The 20,977-nt window shown below is 40.8% G+C and overlaps 1 protein-coding gene across 1 annotated transcript; it reads left to right on the top strand.

Annotated features, from left to right (window-relative positions):
• Positions 1–1,571: 1,571 nt before the first annotated feature.
• si:dkey-166k12.1 (solute carrier family 22 member 13) lies at positions 1,572–20,970 on the top strand. The gene is made up of 10 exons (XM_006795213.2): positions 1,572–2,011; positions 5,012–5,115; positions 5,881–6,035; positions 13,338–13,506; positions 13,654–13,768; positions 15,537–15,640; positions 15,735–15,946; positions 16,044–16,152; positions 16,236–16,448; positions 16,617–20,970. Exons 1-10 carry the CDS (start codon positions 1,679–1,681, stop codon positions 16,717–16,719), a joined length of 1,617 nt encoding a protein of 538 aa, XP_006795276.2. The 5' UTR covers positions 1,572–1,678; the 3' UTR covers positions 16,720–20,970.
• The last annotated feature ends 7 nt before the right edge of the window (positions 20,971–20,977 follow it).

Below are 20,977 nucleotides of genomic sequence, written 5' to 3'. Positions count from 1 at the left end.
CTTTGCGAGATTTCCGTCACGCCAATAAATAAAATAAATCTATAATAAAGGAAGCACTGTGTACAGAAGGGTAGAGAGTGGTCAGAATATAAAGTGCAATTAGTTATCCATACTATTGTAACGTCGAGACATTTAGAGTGTTATTATATAAAAGTGTATTATTTTAGATTAAAATAAAACTTGCATTTTGTGCAAAGTTACAAATGTACAGGTCACGACAGATAATCACGTTTCTCCCACAGGTAATTTTTTATTTATTTATTGTTGATGACACACAACTTCAGTTCCCAGCAATCCTCAGTGGTTTCTTTCTATTTGATCAACTGCACAGGTGAGAGAGGGGGTAACTTAAGTAAGAACAGCCACTCAGGTCCTCTTTCTCACCGTTTCTCAACCAATTTTCATCCTGTTCTGAAAGCCAGGTGCATCAGTGCAAACGAGTAGGTCTGAAACCAGAGGTGCCACCCCTGCACCTCCATTTTTTTTTGTCTCCACCAAGCATAAATTCTGTGATCATATCAGTGCAGCAATATGCAGAAATGACAGGAGGACAGATCCCCCTTTGAAATATTATATAGGCATGCGCTGTAACCTGTGGTGATTATAAACGCAAAACAAGATAGCCATGCATTATCAGCTGCAAAGTAAGAAGTGTGTCCACAGTTGCATTACTATAAGTCATTTGTTAAATGGTTTATCTTGGTGTTTCTTTATGATTCCTTTTCTGATTTCTTATGCTTTTATTTTCTATTTTTCCCAACTCGAGCCCCTGAAAATGAAATCTTATGATATACTCTGGACTCCTCCACCTCCCTCTTTTCTATCCTGATGTTCATATGCCACTAATCACTAACTTTTCTCTCATCTTACTGTTTTTGTTTGTTTTGTTTTGTTTTGTTTTGTTTTGTTTTTTTATTTGTCCTGATCCCTTTGTGCTCGTCTTTTTTCTGCCCCTCCCTGATTCTGAAGTTTCTTCCCTTTAAAACAGAGTTCTTTCTCCCCACCGTCGCTTGTCTACCTAACACTTTATGGTCTTTACCTTTCATATCTAGCACTTTCAGGTGAATGCTATGATAACCCCCGCATCCCCTCCGCTCACAGAAGTTTTGTGCCTACCATCGCATCAAACGGCAAGTGGCAGCAGAGAGCCTCTTAGATAACGCACAACCTGCTTTTTGCGAATTGAGAGTAGAGATGTTGTGTTTGAAGTAACAGCTGAGTGCTACACCTGCATCCACGCAGTGAACTGCAGCAAGTGAGGTTTACACGATTTCCACATTGAAGTGCTTTAAATCTGGTAATCTGTGAAATCACTGCGCCTCAGTGGTGGCCCGTGATTCTTACACTGAGTTTTTTGTTTGTTTGTTTTTTACATATGAGATGTGGTAGCGATGCTATGGCCCTTCCCCTATAAGTAACGGATACGTAACACCACACGCGCTCCCCGCTGCCATAATGTGCATATTTTGCACCGAGTGGAAAACAGAGGGAGGAATCAGGGAGGAATAACAATAATTGTTAAACAACTTCACGTGGACTGACCACGGCAGCACATGGTAATTTATCTTGTTTGTCTCCATAACACCGCCTCAGTATCTGGTCGGTATTTACAACCATCTTCCGCCTCCATCTCCCCGGCTCATCCACTCCATTGGAGCCAATTTGACCTACATTTGAAATGAATTTCGATCAGATCCTCTCTGCCATTGGAGGCTTTGGCAGATACCAGAAAATTCTCTACATATGGATATGTCTACCTCAGATCCTCCTCGGCTTCCACATGCTGGTGAGCATCTTCACCGGAGCCACGCCGCCTCATCAGTGCCGCGAGGGCTCGAGTCCAGCAGCGGGGAATCAGTCCCTGTATTCAGCCACCCTGAACTTCAGCCTCTCCAACTCCTCCTGCTTCTCCCAGGATGTCGTGCTGCTGGGCAACGACACTCAGCGCGTGCCGTGCAGTGACGGATGGGTCTACAGCAGGGAGACTTTTGAGAGCACCATCGTCACCGAGGTACAGAAACATGACCATCTGGTCTGTTCGGTTTGGGCTGAAGATCAACTTTAGTCATTAATCAGTTCACTTTCATGCTGGGAAAAGAGGCGGAAGTCAAAAAAAAAAAAGAGACAAAAAGGTGTCAAATATTAGACGGTAGGCTATCATTTGATACTTTTTATTGCTTATATTACCTATTAAATACTTATTAAAAGTATCAGAGTAAGGATTTTAATCTCACTAATATATAAAAAAAAACATATCCAAAGATCATTTGCTGCCAGTGTGGTTTTTAAGCTATGATGTGCACATCATATATACTTTATCCCAAAGTTGGGACTTTTTTGTGTTACAGCAGCCAAAACTACCAGAGTTTAAAACATTTACTAGACCAACACGTAGTGTAGCGTCTATATCTAAATTAACCATATTGATATTTACCAAAATCCTCTTCTTATGTTTCTGCAAAGCCTAATCCAAGCGTGCTTAATTTCTTTTATTTAAATTATATTTTTTAATGCTAAAATATAATCGTTGTAGCCGTTGATTCCCAAATTTACTGTTTTATAAGCAGAAAAAAAGGGAAGCACTTAAAAAATATATTAAGATGTCAAATTACGGTTATTTACTTGCAATGTTGGCCTATAATATGTGAAACACATGTAAAATCTGTCCCGCGTGAATGATATTAATTCGTTAAGTGCCAGAAAGAACATTTCTGTCACAGAAGCCGCAATAAGTTTTTGGCAAAGTGACTTTTATCGATCTTTTATTTATCCAGTTAAAAAGTCTCATTGACTTATGACTTATGTGACTAAGTGGGTAGCAGAAATTGCAACAAATATCTAGAAGGAAATTTTAATTAATTTTTTTTAAAATTTCCTAGGAAGATATTTTAATTGGCCATAAAGGACTGGTTATAACGTCGCAGTCATAAAGATATGAAGAGCTTGCATTTTTTATGTAACCCCTTTGTAAATTGTGTTTTATGTACCTATATAACAATATAGTTTTCTTTATTTAGCCTGTTTTTGATAAATATGTAAAATATTTGTGTTGTTCTTATGACATGTGGTCATATGACAATGCTTCTTGGCAATAAATCATAGCTTATTTGTTTTCCCTTTAATGGCGTGACAATTGTCAGGAAAATGCATTTGTGGGTTGAGCAGCAGAGTTGAGTACGTGGGTTGTGCCGTGAAAAACTTGACAAATCTTAATCGCTGTTGCTACATTTTCTGTGACCAGCACAACAACATTGTCTGACACACGACAAATACTGATTAAGACTGGGATGCCATGCCAAAGCAGTGTGTGGCCAAACTAGTGAGGAGGAGGTGCCAGGCTGTTGTGGCTGTGTACGGCTTTTCTACATGCTGCAGAGGCCCCTGTTTGAGAAATGAATCAGTTGTTAATCTGCCAGTATCTCTTGTTTCTTCAGACTTCAATCATATAACCCAATAAACAACACCAAACAAGAGTCATGATTTAAGAGAAGATTGGCAAGTTTTTCATCGGTGCAATCCACATACTCAGCTCTGCTGCTCAACCCACAAATGCATTTTTCTTACAAACGTGGCACCATTTGGCACCCAATGTGGCACCCAAATAAACTGGCTGTCCAAAGAAATAATCAACCAACCATAAATAACCTTATTTTTTGTGCTAAATGCATGTAATAAAACAATATGGCAAGGCTAATATCTCAAAATCTATGGAAAAGAAAGGAGCTAAATAAGGAAAAACATGAATAAAATAAAATAAAAGTCAAATATGTAAAAATCTGAGAAATTTAATTAGAGTTATTTCATGAAAGACTGATGTGATGATAAAGAGTGATGAACCCAGCACAGCAAACATCCACATTAACTTTCCAAAGGGCCTTGGAGCCAAAATAAGCAACTGGCCCCACTCACACCCTGCTGCACCCCTGCTGTTCACGGCTGCTGTTGTAATCATGCACGAATTAATCAACAACAGTTTGTATTAAATTACATAAGAGTCTTCTTGGCATAAAGGTTCTTGTGTCCTTGATATTGTGCTGTAGTGCCACATATTTTCCTTGACTAACAGTCACTGTCTCAACTATAAAGGGATTCAGAAATGATTGCCATCATTTGGTACTGCTACCATATCCTGGACAGTTTCGCCACTTTTGCGTTTGTTCTTCTTGGACTTTGGAAGGTTCAGTTTGTGTGCAAGGACTATTTTATGTTATATGTTTAATGAGCCAGAACAGAAACAAATGACAGTGTAATTTGAAAATCATCAGTGTCTGGTCACTTACAGCTGGTCAGCTGCCATGTTTGGCAAGTATAGGCTGATTTAATCCTATTTCCTTAGAGGTTGCAGTCAATCTGACCCTGATGCAGCCCTAACCCTTTCCTAAGGTCCATTAGCACTTGGAACTTTATGACAGTGCTTTGTTTTGTCCAATGCCAGTTTAATACCATACTCTATAATCAATAGCAAAGAGCAGCCCAAACACACAAGCAAATTTACTTTGACAATACTCTACATAGACATAGGTACTGGGCCAGATACAGCTACAGGAACATGGAAACTCATCCTGTGAAGCTCCCAGTGCACAGCTTCTGTGCTGATGTTAATGTCAGCAGCAGTCTGGAGCCCTGTAGTTACTGAGTCAGCAGAGCGTTGGCAACTTTTCCACAATATGCGCCTCAGCAGTTGAAAGGCCTGCTCTGTAAGATTATATGGTCTGCCACTTTGTGGATGAGTTGCTGTGGTTTGATTCCTAAAAGCTTCCAGGTTGCAATAATACCACTTTCATGTTATAGTGTAGTATCAAATTTCAGGAACCGACTTGTTTCACTGATATCATCCTACTACAGTACTACACTTAAATGTATTAAGTTCTTTTACAAAAGTGAGGTGCTTAAGATTACGTGATGTAGCCTGATACTTTGCCCACAGAGTGTATGTCACTTGCATGGCCACTCACTAATACATAAGAAATAAACAAATGCACAAGGACTAACTTCTTTTTCCATCTACCAGTGGGACCTGGTGTGCAGCAAAGCTGTGTTCAACAACATTGGATCATCTATCTACATGTTTGGCCTGCTGGTGGGATCAGTGGTGTTTGGAGCCATGGCTGACAGGTAGGCTTTTGTCACTCGGCGCACAGATAGAACAAAGTGTCAGATCCTCAGCATCAAAGCACGACTGTAGGAGTGGCCACTGCTGTAGGCCTTTGCATGTGCTAACTGTATGTAAGGGAAGCAGTTAATTTATTTGATTCATCAGCTACAGATACACATGATAAAACTGTTCAGACTTAACTGTGTGACACTAAAAATCACCCATACTTTTAACATTCTTGTTCATTCTCGGTTTTTTCTTTAAACTAGAAACAATAGAAGGGTAGTATCATCAATATCTTGGAAAAGTCTTTGAATTGACACAGTAGATCTATTGCAGAAAGACAAATGGGAAGTGGGTCATGAGACCTGTGCTTCCCTTTTATTGACGGAGCTGAAAGGGTTAAGAAGCTGAAGAGTGAAGGCTGCAGTGGGTGGTAGTGAGCAGGTGGCAATATGTGGTCTTCCTGGTAAGTTAGGGTTAAAGTGAACAAAAGGAAGCGTTTGCACCTGAAAAGAAAAACAGCCCAGGGAACAAACTGAAGTTCCCAGCTTTGCTACTAATTTTCAAACCTCAGATTTTCTCTGGTGAACATAAAGTTATAAGCACTTGGTTTCTGATAACTGCACCTCCTACACTAAGAACTAGATAAAGACTATTTTTTTCTTTTATGTGTTTCGAGCTTAGTGTGATATCTTTACTTCTGTTTCGTTGGGTCTACTGGTGCAAATCTTTAATAATGAGGGAGGGCTAACTCACATTCCTGTCCTCTCTCTGTCTACAAGGTATGGCCGACGCTTCGTCCTGCTGCTGTCCCTCGCTCTCCAGACTGTGTTCGGTGTCGCTGTGGCTTTTGCACCCAACTTCCCGGTCTATGTGATTCTTCGCTTTGTACTTGGCACAACAATATCTGGTGTCATCATCAATGCTTTTGTACTTGGTACTAAACAAACACACACATATTCAAATCCTGCATGAGTATGATGATTTGAGGCTGGTGTAGTGGAGCGTCTGCACAGAATACCCGACAGGCACTTACCTTCCTACTGTAATCATTGTAGTGTATGTATGCATATGTGTTGGGTGGGCCAATCGGAATGAAGCTGTGCACGAACACCGTCATGCATGTAGCAATTATTAACATCTATATGTTTTTAAAAATATTTTAAATAAATCCAAATTTTTTTGATTTTCATATAGATCATGTCTCATGAGTTCGAAACGTAATGGTCACCAAGACAACCATAAATAAAGGATGAAAAATTTGAGAAAGCGCTGCTAGTAATTATAAAAAAGTGATGTTTTCATAAAACACAGTGGCTGATATATAATCTTAGGTTCATTTAAATGGTAAAAAAAGGTAATTCATTAATATTTTTTTTAAATGATCAATTATTTAACAATAATGCCATGTATGACAGGACTGACATTTTTGTTGATGCAGGATAGTGTGTTTATGTTTTTTAAATGTTGGTTAAGCGTTCCTATTTTAATTTCCTTATTATGACTTTAATTTTAAAGCAATATCAGATCAATAAGATGCATCTCAGACATATAAGGACCTCATTTATTCATATAGAACTTTTATACGAAAAAACAACTTACATTTCAATATTAAATATTTAATTTGGTAATTAATTTATAAATGAATTAAACTATTAATGTTATTATTATTTTTCAAAACTTTTCACACTTTTCTGATGACTTCAGGGTTTGTCATTTTCAGAAGAGTTTTTAATAAAGAAAACATAATGACATACGCCTCAACAAAATCATCCTCCTAGTCAGTGTTAAGACTTTTTAAGTTACTATTAAGTTTTATTAATCGTCACAGATCCAGCACAGGTGTGTTTCTGGTTGAGTGTCCCAAAAGTATGTGTATAAAAAAAACACGTTGGTACCTGTTGCAATGTGATTACATTTACTTTAAATGCAGATTAACGGTTACAACACTATTTCAAACCTACATAGTTTTATATCCTTCAATTTTATTTACTCAGAGTGGAAACATGGAAACACCTAATGAGGCTCTAATTAGATACACTGAGAGACACCACTAATATAAATTTATGGTTGGTGTCTGTGTGGAGTCTGAGGGATTTGAGTCTGTGAAGATATATTTGTACTCAGTTCTCTAAAACAGCCAACAGCACATAAACCGACATTGGTGGCCCTGCAGATATGTTCACTGCTGACTGGTTGAAAGTATATATTTAAAAAAAACATGCGTGGGAAGCACAGATAGTATTTGCAGTGGTTAGTATTTATTCTTTCACTTGGTTTCACTTCACTACAAAGAAGTTCTTATTGTCTTACAACCAGAGTCAATATCAGCACAAACATGACACATGAACAGGTCACAGCTCTGCATGTGTTTGACACCCCAGTACACAGCTATAGCATGCTGATCAGTGGTTCCTGCAGGCTGCTGGTTCTCGCTGGATGAAATCAGTTACAAAGAGGATGCTGCACCATAAACCTGCTTCTGATTTGAGATTACTGTGGTTCCCAGTCGTTTGCATGCAACACGTCAATTTATTTCCAAACAGTCTGTGACTGCCAGCTGAGTGAATGGTAAATGGATTGGCTCTTTTATAGTTATAGTTAAAGTTTTCTACTCTACAAACACTTTTTTCTACATCTGCATCTAACATTCACACTCACACTCTGATAAATGCACTGGGAGCACATCAGGGTTCAGTACCATGCCCATTGCCCAAGGACTGGAACAAGAACACTAAACAACAGGCCTACCGATTTGTAGAAGACCTGCTCTGCCTCCTGAGCCACAGTCACCCCATGGCCAGGGTGGCAGCAAGCCTTGACAAAGCCAGAACCAGAAATGGAGAACGCTGACTGCAACAACATGCCACTGACCAAAGCAACCTCAAGGAGGTTTTTGCCAACCCGCGGGGTGATACACATTTTCTCCTTGTGACCAGCGGTTGCCAGGTTTTCACTGAATGGGTCTAGGCTTGTGTGACTGGGGGTTTAGGAGTCTATTTCACAACAACTGCCAACAACCTGCAGAAACCACTCAAAAACTAGTCGAAGAATACTCATTTTTCCCTCACAATTGGTTGTTGCCAGATGGTTACAGAGCAGCCTGTGTGACTATGGCCATTTAAATTATCTCCCCCTTTTGTGAGTGTGGACGCTTCCTCTCTTTGCTCTTTAAATACTTTGCGTCTTTTATTGATTTTTATGCTGATTTTTTCCCCTTTTTTCCGTATGAGCTTACCTGCGATAGCTTCTGGACACTGGGCACTTATAGATCATTAGGACTAAAGTGTTCTTAACAGAAACAGCAAAATTTTTATAGTTACCGTATCTTCAGCGCTCCGTGTGTCTGTGGCCTACACACAGCTGAAGCCTGATTACAGCATCTGGGCACTGAACAGCCTCAATAGCCTGGAAAGGTGCTAACCGCTATGCTAACTAGCAACAAGATGCCTTCCCTCTCCACAGATGACTACCACAGCCTCCTGTGGAAGATTGCATTACTGGAGACAAAAATTCATCGCTTAGAAGTAAACGTGGAGGTAAATGGACTGTGTGGAAATGAAACAACCTTGCCTTTGATTCAAAACACTGGCGATGAGCAAGCTAGTACACAGCTAAGGAGCACAGATAACATGACCAAGAAAGTAGACTCTGTGCATTATAATAAATCCTCAAGCAAAAATCCCCCCTTGGACTGTCTTGGTGCAAAACCAAGACATAAATTATGTCTCCTGGAAGGGGGAGGACGTATCATGGGCAGAGCACAGCGAGCTGAAATCTCTGAAACCGACTGGCCTTCACTTCCTACGAGACAGGGAAGCTCTTCTACCCCTGTATACGGGAGGAAACAGGACTGGACAACCGTGAATAGGAAGGTTAACAACAAACCTCCAAAACAACTGAATGTGAAACTGCAGAACAGATTTGCTCCACTATCAAAGGACCCTGGATCTATATCGAACAACCATCCATCTAAAAGTAGCGAAGTAAGGACTGAAAATCTGTTGAAAAGTAAAAGGCCACAGGGAAAGCTAAAGGCTAGGCCTGAAACTCTGATTGTGGGTGACTCTGCCGTAAAGGATGTACAAAGGATGTGTGGTAAGAACACTAAAGTCCTCTGCTTTCCTAAGGATATGGTCAACAACCTGAAGGAGAAAATTCTTCAAATTGCAGATGAATATCCAACTGTGACAAACATTGTTCTGCATACAGGGTCAAACGATGTGTCCAGACAACAGTCGGAGTTTCTAAAACGGGACTTTACTGGATTATTAAATACTGTAAACTCTCTGAATGCAGCTGTATTCATCAGTGGACCTGTACCGCCCGTCAGAGGAGGAGACGAGAGATTCAGTAGGTTGTTTACACTGAATAAATGGCTTATATCAGCATGTACTGACCACTCAGTTCATTTTATCAATTTTAATATTTTTTGGGAACAAGAGCTTCGCCCGGAAGAGCTTCAGAAAGGAGAGACATCAGAGGCAAGAAGAGGGGTCCCTATTTGCCTCCAACTCTCTCAACAACACCAACGACCAGGACCAGGGACCACGACCTTCCCCAGTTTAAAGCAAATTGATTTAATTTTAACAAGTCAGGGGTGAAACTGTTCACCTCCAACTTGTTTTATTCCATACGTCATCCATCTGTGCTTTGTGCCAAGGCTGAGATAAACGAGGAGTTATCTCATAAAGAGGAACAAACAGTACTCCAAGAACAGACAAAGCCCAGCAGAAACCTTGAGGAGGAGCCTCATCTGCCCCCACCCCGGAAGAGCTTCAGAAAGGAGAGACATCAGAGGCAAGAAGAGGGGTCCCTATTTACCTCCAACTCTCTCAACAACACCAACGACCAGGACCAGGGACCACGACCTTCCCCAGTCCCCCAAACCACTGACAGGTCATCACCCCCCCTCCCTTTCTCCCTCCTCCCCACACCTGAAATTCACTGAGGAGATGATGGAGCGGGTCAGTGCTGGGCTCAGATCTACCCCCCGGACCAATCCCTTTTTGTCCTCCATAAACCCCCCACCAGAGCAGCCAAAGGTTCGCCATCGAGCCCCGCCCTCAAGTTACATTGCCCAGCCTCGCCCTCCTTAGTTCCTCCTTACCACCTTCATGCCCTGTCTCTGCAGTCTGATGTGTGATGTGTGGAGGGTCCGGGCTGCGAGGATTATGGCAGTGGTGACTTTTCCCAGGAGAAGCTGGGACCCTGTTTACTAGAAGGTTTTAACATTTCTGTACTTTTAGGTGACAGAAGGAGACATGTGGCCTGGTCAAAACACAGAGAGCTGCACTCTAAAAGATCTTTAAATATAGTAAACATACTTTGTGTGCCACAGACTGCTCCCAAACACGAGGGGGCAAATAATACCTCTAAAACACTTAAGTTGGCATTATTAAACATTAGATCTTTAGCTGGGAAAACATTTTTAATTCATGATTTAATCACTGAGCACAGCCTTGATTTTATGTTTTTAACAGAAACTTGGTTGGACCAAAGTAACAGTGGAGCTGTTCTCATCGAGTTGACCCCTCCTAACTACAGTTTTATCAGTGAGGCCAGGGTGAGCAGGAGAGGGGGGGGGGGATCTTTAACCAGGTCTTCCCATTAACACCTGACCTGTCCAGGGGTTCAGTCAATGAGCTCGTCAATAGCTTCAATGCTAAAATGTTAAATGTAAGGGATACTATTGCTCCCATTAAGGTGAAGGTTATCTCTGGAAGGAAAAAGTCTCCATGGAGAAACTCCACACTGGTGAGAAATGAAAAAAGAGAGTGTAGGAAAGCTGAGCGCAGATGGAGAAAAACAAACCTCCAGGTTCATTATGACATCTATAGAGAGAAACTTCACAATTGTAATTTACAACTGAGGAGTGCAAGGAGGTCCTACTTCTCTGACATCATCACCAAAAACAGTCATAACGCTCGGGTCTTATTTTCTACAGTTGACAGGCTAACAAACCCTCCTGTGTCAGTGGCAGCTGAACTTCATTCGACAATGGCCTGCAATGACTTCGCCAAATTCTTCACAGAGAAAAATCCAAAAGATTAGACAAGCAATTGGTACATCAACAGCAGATTCAGGATATGTACTGTGTCCACCGAAAAACTGCTTAAACACCATCAAACAGTTTCACCCTATTAACAGCAAAGACCTGGAGGACATCTTAGGTCAATTGAACTCCTCCTCTTGCTGTTTAGATGTCCTGCCAACAAGTTTTTTCAAAAAGGTCTCAAAGACTTTGGAGTCAGACCTGTTACAGATCGTCAACTTTTCTTTAATGTCAGGTGTGTTTCCAGAACCAATAAAAACTGCTGTAATTAAACCTATAGTGAAAAAGGACAATCTTGACAAGACACAAATGAACAACTACAGGCAGATCTCAAATCTCCCATTTTTAAGTAAGATCATTGATGAAGCATTTTCTCAACTGCTCAATTACTTCTTAAAACAGAATAGCTGCTATGATGCCTTCCAGTCAGGTTTTAGACAGAACCACAGCACTGAAACTGCTCTGACCAAAGTCTTTAATGACATATGTCTGAATACAGACAGTGGAAAAATGTCAGTCTTACTGGATCTCAGTGCAGCATTTGATACAGTTGCTCACAACATATTACTCAAACGACTGGAGAACTGGGCAGGTCTTTCAGGAACTGTACTAAACTGGTTCAAAACATACTTAGAAAACAGGAAATACTTTGTATCAATGGGTAACTTCACATCTGAGCAGACAAGTATCACATGTGGAGTTCCCCAAGGTTCCATCTTGGGACCCCTTCTGTTTAACATTTACATGCTCCCACTGGCACAGATTATAAAGAACAACAAAATAAACTATATAGCTATGCAGATGACACACAAATATATATCACAATGTCACCAGGAGACCGAGGCCCTGTACAGGCTCTTGGTAAATGCATTGAGGAAATTAATGACTGGTTGTGCCACAATTTTCTCCAGCTAAACAAAAACAAAACTGAAGTAATAGTCTTTGGTGCCAAAGAAAAATGATTACAGGTCACCAGAGAACTTCAATCTATACACCTAAAAACCACAAACCAGGCGAGAAATTTCAGTGTAGTGATGGATGCAGACCTAAACTTAGAAAACACATTAAGACGATAACAAAATCAGCTTACTATCATCTCAAGAATATTTCAAGGATAAAAGATCTGATGTCTCAACAGGACCTGGAAAAACTAGTCCATGCATTCATCTTTAGTAGGCTTGACTACTGTAACAGCATCTTTACAGGTCTACCTAAAACAATCAGTCAGACAACTACAGCTCATTCAGAACTCTGCTGCTCGAGTCCTCACTAAGACCAAAAAAGTGGACAACATCAGTCCAGCTCTGAGGTCTTTACACTGGCTGCCTGTCCGTCAGAGGATAGACTTTAAAGTTCTGATGCTGGTCTATAAAGCTCTGAATATTTTAGGACCAAAATACTTCAGTGACCTCCTGACCCAGTATGAACCTTCGAGATCCCTCAGGTCATCTGGATCCGGTCTTTTATCAGTTCCCAGAGTCAGAACCAGACACGGAGAAGCTGCATTCAGCTTTTATGCTCCATATATCTGGAACACTAACCAGAAAGCCTCAGATCAGCTGAAACACTCAGTTTATTTAAATCCAGGTTGAAGACTCACCTACTCTCAGCCGCATTTGAATAAAACACCAAATCCACACCTTTAAGCTTAAATTCCAAAACTTACATTTTAACTACTGATTTTATCTACTGTTTTTTTAATCGATTTTAAATCATGCTTTTTATTTGCTTTTGTTTTTTTTAATGTCTCTGTAAAGCACTTTGAATCACCTTGTTGTTGAATTGTGCTATATAAATAAACTTGCCTTGCCTTACTCACACGGGTTATATCCGGTGATTAACGGTCACAAGATTTGTGGTCACATGACTCAAAACCTCATAGACTACTAATACACCACCATGCCAGACATTTAAGAGCTCTGTCTAGCGCTTTCCTTATTTTCACCTAAGTTCTCATACAGTTAATTTTTGTGCCGAGTAAGCAAACACGACAGAACTTTTAGATGTAAGTTCAGGCTTTCGACAGCTAGGCTCTCCTCATCTTTATGCTAACAAGAAAGGAACACATTTGTGTAGACCTTTCATTATCTTCAGATATGCAAATAAACTGGTTGAAAGCTGTTTTTGCAAAACCCTTGCCACCATTACCCACAATTCCTGTCCTCTCCTCGCTTCGTTCTACAGGTACTGAGTGGACATGCACCAAGAGACGCATGCTGGCTGGTATCATCACCGACTATGCCTATGGCCTGGGTTATATGCTGCTAGCAGGAGTAGCATATCTTATACGAGACTGGAGAAAGCTGCAACTAGCAATATCAGCCCCGGGCTTCCTGCTTACCTTCTATATATGGTGAGAAATTCAACTGACATCTGAATATAAAATCTGCCCTGCTCAGACATGAAAATACACCTGCATTTCTATGAATGTCTTGCATGTTATCATTCCTCATTTTATCCTTTTCTCTACCTCTTTGTTTGACCTCTCAATGCCAACAAGGGTGCTTCCCCATTCGGCCAGATGGTTGTTGGCCAACAACAGGAGAGAGGAGGCCATCGCGCTCCTTCGCAAGGCAGCGCTGGTTAATGGTCGTGTCTTACCTCCCACCGTACAGGTGTGTGTGTCTCAGGTTCAGGATCACCTGGTTCAAAAACAGTGTTTGTGACAGTGCTAGGCTTTATTTTTACAGTCACCTTTCTGCTGTTTACTCTGTAAACTCTCACAAAAACCTCGTACTCCTCCAGCAGCGATCGCACACAAACCTAACTGTGTTTCAGATCACCCACCAGTAGTGTGAGCATTCATTACACGCTACATTAAACCAAGGGAAAACAGTGAACAGGGCATGTTGTCCTGGGAGCAAATGTTTGCTCCTTTGATCGTCATGTAGCCTCATGCGATTCTGTAACAAAATTAAAAGAAAATAATCACAGAGAAACCTCCTCCCCTTACAGTTGCCTTTATATCAGCAGCGTAATTACTGAAACATCTGCATACAGTAAACATGATGACCTCGGAAAAGCCGCAGAGATTTCGTCGTCTTCATCATTTCCATGTGAAAAAGAAAACAAAAAGCCATATTAAATGTTTTGTTTTGTCTCTTAGGACTCATGCTGCAGTTCTCTCATGAAACGGGTCCCTTTGGCATTTTCTATCTTGCAAGATATTCATAAGAATTAAATATGAATCAAGTGAAAGCTGAGCTTCCTGAGGAAAATGAGACAATCACAAAATGAGGAGTACAACTTTTATACAGTGAAATTTAATAAATAAATAAATAAATACATACATTTCTAAGCTGGTTTTCAAAGCTGAATCCTCTGATTTGATGATGGCCACATGAAAGCTGAAGGACACTGTTTTCTTGATTTGTTTTAATGCAGCGTGTAATGCATGGTCAGGATAGCAGGGATTTTCCCTGGCTGTGTGCTGAACACGTGCAGGTTTGTGGCACAGATGAAACTTCAATAACTGGTTGTCATGACTCACAGCTGGTGATACACTATTGCAGTCTAGTGACGACCTTCCGTCAGTCTTCCTGTTACCGTGGTTTCACGTACAGAGCTAGACGGAGAGATACGCAGTAACTATATTGTTTGATCAATATGTAAAAAGGCTTGAATTAATTCACTTTACATGTAATGAATAAGGAATATATGCAACTTTACCTTTTTGAATGAAATTACAAATAAACATAACTTTTCCATGAATTCTGTTTCAGTGCTATCAGGCCAATAATGATCCAACAATATCCTGTATGTGGCTGTGAAAAAGCCCATCCTGCTTTACTACTGAGTATTTTATGTACTTTAAATATATTTTGATACTAAAACATGTTTTATTATTAATCATGTACAGGTGTTAAAATTGAAATTGACAGGTGGGGAACTCTGAGATAGATGGAGCAGTGCCACGGGGGGGTTAACTTAAATAAGTCACATGATGATGTGCACTGGGAGCTACGGTACAGTTTCTTTGTGGACAGCCGGTGATCAGCTGACCTGTACTCCTGGTGTTGATGACTCAGAGGTTTACTGCTCCTTGTGGATTTAGCTAAATGCATTCGGCAAAGATATAAGCAGTCGTTACATGAGCCATCATGACTGCTTAAAGCCAGCGTGGCTAAAGGCATCTGTACCACAACACTGCTAAGTACTAGATCAGCCTACACATAACTGTATGGGGTTTGTAAGCTGAAGCATGCTCCACATCTTATAAAAACATCTGGTTTGAGGATTTTTTAATGTAACATTTAGATTTAAATATAATATTTTGATTTAACATTTACAGTACATCAAGTAGTGTAGGGATGTTTTTAATGTACAGGTAAAATGTAAAAGCCTCTTTTGTGGTTTCTGATTCGTTTGTGGCGTCCACATCAGGGTGAGTGTGAGATATCGGTCGAGGGGAAGGGAAGTCACTCGGCTGTCGATCTGGTACGCACGCCTCAGATGAGGAAAAGATCGCTGATCCTGTTCTACGTTTGGTACGACTTCTTGTCGTTTCACTGTCATTTTCAGCAGAGACAATGTCTCTGTAGCTTTTTACCACTGCTCTCTTTCTCCCCTTTGAAATCACAGGTTTGTGAATGTGCTGGTCTATTATGGTCTCTCACTGGGCGTGTCCAGGTTGGGGACAGACCTCTACCTGACCCAGTTTGTGTTCGGGCTGGTTGAGATCCCAGCTCGTTCTCTGGTCCTCGTCGTGCTGCCCTTTAGCCGCCGACTCGCTCAGAGTGGCTTTCTGGCAATCGGAGGCCTCGCCTGTCTGCTCATGCTTGCAGTGCCTGCAGGTAAGATGCAAACTTGCTAAAATGCTTTCTCTTCCTCAAAAAGCTAATATTAATATTTATTTCATCACTTGAATGATTTTTCTCCTTCCGTCTGCAGATCATCCCAATCTCCTGAGTGGTCTCGCCATGGTAGGGAAGTTTGGCATAGCGGCGTCGTTTGCTGTGATCTATGTCTACACTGCTGAGATATTCCCCACGGTGCTTCGGTGAGACTTTTGTCCTAATCATCAAACGGTTATTTCAGTGATGCATTCCTGAAACTGTCTCTTTTCCCTTGCTGTGCCAAAAGGCAAACAGGAATAGGCGTATCCTGTATGTTTGCAAGGATGGGTGGTGTGCTGGCACCCATTATCAACATGCTGCATAACCACAGCCCGGCCACGCCCCTCGCCATCTTCGGCATCTCTCCGCTTCTGGGAGCTGTCCTTGCCCTGGCCCTTCCTGAAACTGCCGACAGACCTCTTCCAGACACAGTGGAGGATGCAGAGAACTGGGATGTTAGGTAATTGTTTAAAAACCTGCTTGCTTCTGAGCAAAATACAAAAGAAAGGATGAAAGTAAAAACGCAGGTTAGCAAACTTTAACACACAATCTTCAATTTGAACTCCAAAGCACATGAAACCTTCTCTACAATTATGAGTGTCTACTTCTTGTTATTCCTCTCTCACAGGACACCTCCAACCAAGGAAAACCCAGAGATGTGTGAAGATGACAGCCAATCAAGACGCATCACAGAGAAGCTGGAGTTATGCAATCTGGCTAGCCACACCTAATGCACAGCCTCAGCTTTGATGCCAGAAATACTACTTTTCACAAAAAGTCCTCTATGCAATTACACGTCAGGTGTTTGATTCTGAGCAGAACATATTTCAAATGGAAAAAAAGCAGCACAGAAATATCTGTGTTTTACAATCTTTTAAATCCATCAGAGATTTACACATTTTACTTGAGGTTTGAATGTGGGTAGGCAGAATAATAGCTCCTATTAGGATTTTGCATATGTGTATATATTCATCCATGCATGCTTCCTCCAACTGTCCAAAGACATGCACTTAGTGGGGATAGGTTAATTGGTTAATCCAAATTGCCCATAGGTGTGAATGTGCGAGTGAATGTGAGTGCGAATGGTTGTCTGTCTCTGTGTGTTGGCCCTGCGACAGACTGGCGACCTGTCCAGGGTGTACCCCGCCTCTCGCCCTATGACAGCTGGGGTAGGCTCCAGCGCCCCCCACAACCCTGAAAAGGATAAGCAGACGTGAATGGATGGATGGATAAAGAGTAAACAGTCACATTTGTAAAATCTGCCAGTTTAATAATAACTCTATAGCAACAATGAAAACGCAGCAAAAATTTATTTAATCTTCTCCTGTATGTAAGTCGGCTAACAGTTAGCTTGTCAGACATGGCTACAGCAAGCTAAAGCGACTTCCTCTCTCCTTCTGCGACACTCGTTAACTCCAGAAACCTCTTGTAGAACCACATGTATTAACTTGAAGTAATAGTTCACTGTATGACTTTCTCAGTCTACCACGTTATCGTGGAGGAATTCTGGGACATCTTCCTTACAGCGTTGTTTCAGTTCATTGAGGTTTGCAGGCATTTGTTTATACGCAGCTCTGTTAAGCACCTGCAACAGCATTTTAATCAAATTGAAGTCTTGACTTCGACGGGACCATTGTAACGTCTGGATTCTTTTCATGTTCAGCCGTTCTGTTCCTGCTGTGCTGTTACGTGACCATATTTGGGTCAAACGTTAGCTGACGGACAGATAGTCACACATTTGACTTTAGATCACTTGTGTGTACAGAGGAGTTCACGGTCGACTCAGTCACTGAAAAATGCTTAGGTCACATGGGGAACAGGAAGCCTGAATCATCACCCCTCCACCTCTGTGCTTCACAGCTGATATGAGCTGTAAGTGCTGATATGCTGAGTTTGGTTTTTGCCAAAAGATATTCTTCAGAAGTGTTGTGGTTTGTTCAGATGTTACTGCGCAAACCTAAGCATTGGTGCCATGTTCTTTTTAGAGAGGAGATGTTCTCCTGGTAGCTCCTCACAAGCAAGCAACTTTTTCTGTTTTTTTTTAATTGTACTGTCGTGAACTTTAACATTTAACATTCTAACTGAAGCGTGTAGACTCTGAGATGTAGCTCACGTAGCTGTTTTTTGCTGTTACCCTGAGCATTTGGTGGTCTGACTTTGGGGTGTCCACTCCTCTGAAGATTCGGTAATGTGTTAACACACACCTGAATGCACCAGACCATCAGACATCTGCTTTTATAGAACTGGTCACGCTTGTTGTTAGTTAGTTAAATAAACTGCGTTATATTATCCTCTTAATTGCTTTGGAAGCATTAAATGTGTACTTGGGTCTTCACAGGCAGCATGAAGTCCAGTGAAAACTTTCTGTTTCACGTGACTGTAACGGTGCTGATTGTTGATCTGGGCATAGGCCCATTGTGTGCTGCGTGCTATAAATTAGCAAAGATCTCCGGACTGTGTTTCGCACCACTTAAAATTAGGTATTGTTTTCACTCAAGATGGGTGTGCGGTTGCTGTTCAGGGCAAAATCCCTGGACGTGCTGCTCTTGTGACTGGGGGGGCCGAACGCACAACTAAACGTTGTTTAAAGACTGGAGAAGAAGACTAGCAGACTGCCAAATGCAGCGCACCTATTCTCCAAACGTTATTACTGCATTTTAAACATTTTGTTCAAAGAAACATGTTTGATATTTTTGTATGAAAGTGTTTTTGTTTTGGGCATATGTTGGTTGCAGTGTTGGGAAGGTTACTTTTAAAATGTATTCCATTACAGAATACAGATTACATGCTCCAAAATGTATTCTGTAACGTATTCCGTTACGTTACTCAATGAGAGTAACGTATTCTGAATACTTTGGATTACTTAATATATTATCATGCTGTTTACAACTACGTGAATGTACTATTGCTGTGATTTATTACTGTTACTGAAGGTCCGCGGCTCCGAACCGTAGTAAAGGGACCTCTGGCTAATACGGTGGGTTCTGTGTCGGGCTCGTAGCTGAAAACTAGCTTTACTTTGTTGTCTGGGTCAACTTTGCTAGCGAGAGACAGAGAGAGGCGTTGAAAGGCTGCTCCAACGGAACTTATTGTTTTTGGAGGAAAACACGAACACAGCGTACAGTCGAGTCTTAATAGCGTACTTACAACTGGGCTTGTCAGGCACTCTTCTTGGCTGCAGTGGTTATTATTATATTTACATGCTTCCAGCTCCCGTTTCTGCTCCGTGACAACTGTACTTTTCCTTTTTCTCCCTCCCTCGCTCACAGACACATAACGGGTATGGCAGTCCATTCTCCCTGCAGCACGGACTACACTGCCTATGATGCTACATTCTTTAGAGCCTGTAGCATTCTGCCTATTAGCTTAGCACAACAACAACAACAAAAAGGCCTCTCTCACCCAGGAAACACGCAGAGAGAGAGCGTTGCCTTGTAACCATGGCAACCGTAACGCTGCCGCCTGGAACAACAGAACGTAGCTGTCAAACAAAACCCAAACAGTCCTGACCCGCCACAATATGAAACAAGGAAGTACCGCCGTGTAATCCGTTTATTTCAACAAAGTAACTGTATTCTAAATACCACCTTTTTAAACGGTAACTGTAACGGAATACAGTTACTCATATTTTGTATTTTAAATACGTAACGGCGGTACATGTATTCCGTTACTCCCCAACACTGGTTGGTTGTAGCACAAATTTATATTGCAAGCAACTGCCTCATCTTCGTCTCAAGCCAAGAAAAATGAAACTAGTCAAGTGAGACTGCATGCACTAATGAAGCCTTTTAGTTAGACTGCTGTATTTAATAGATTTGGATGAAAAAAAAGAGATTTGACTGTTATCAGCATGTGGAAGAATATTTGATTTCAGCATTGTTGTTGTTGTTGTTGTTGTTTTTAGATTTGTTCTCCTTTTATTATTGTCCAATACAAATGGACTGCAGCATGCATCAATGATAACACTCTATGAGTCTTCACAAGCAATCAAGGGCTGTTATTGTTATGAATTATAGAAGAAATTCGATTCATGTATCAGATGCACTTGAATGTGCAATATGATGCCATACAGTGCTGTGAAGTATCTGTGCCCCTTCTTGATTTTATTTTTACACATTTAATGAAATCATCATTTAAAAACTGCATTTTGCGTTTACTCTGGTTACTCTGGTTAATGATCTGAAACATTGTGACAGATGAGCAAAAAGAAAAGAGGGAGTCAGGAAGCGGGCAAATACTTTTACACAACACCGTATGTTTGTGCTGTTATTCAGGCACAAGCATTTACATGTCCAACTGTAAAAGTGTAAATAGAAATAAAATGCAATGATTTGCAAACCTCATAAACCCACATTTGATTCACAATAGAATATGGAAACAATATGAAACATTTAAACTGAGAAAAAAAATTATTCTAGCTGCTTATCAGTCCTGAGTCTTTATATCTTGTTCTCTTCATGATGTGCCAATTGCTTTCTGTTGGTGGAAGGTCTGGACTGCAGGCAAAATTCCAAGAAAAAATGAAAAAAAACCCCAACATGTTTTACATCAAAGTGGCAAATTTATGAGAAAAATAACACAAAAAAACAACCTTTTTCTTAGATGACCTAATTTAATACTTTTCAATTGGACTTTGCAATAAAGAAATCCTTGTGATTTAAGTTCAGAATCACATTTTCAAAAGCGTCTGAGCTTCAAAGAGTCGTTGTCGTGAGCTGCTATTCAGGAGAAAACACGCTGATTTGGATGAGGTAACAGCCTGTGTGTGAAGTACTACAGCACAGTTGATATCTTGAGGACTTGTGGTACATCAGGACGCAATCCAACAGATTATTAAAGCATTCAATCCTCATGGTTTGAAGGATTGAAACCATGAGAGGCGTCTTAGGCACTGTAGGCTCAATGTTCTCTCTCAGATTTGCCACTTTAATGTCAAAAATCTTGAGTTTTTTCTCAAAGTTTTATACCCACCCTGCTTTTTTTTAAAAA

Source organism: Neolamprologus brichardi, chromosome 22 (genome assembly GCF_056152115.1).
Source record: "Neolamprologus brichardi isolate AB-2024 chromosome 22, ASM5615211v1, whole genome shotgun sequence".
Lineage (NCBI taxonomy): Eukaryota > Metazoa > Chordata > Actinopteri > Cichliformes > Cichlidae > Neolamprologus > Neolamprologus brichardi.
Note: the sequence above shows the minus strand (reverse complement) of the source record. Positions and strands in the feature narration are given on the sequence as shown.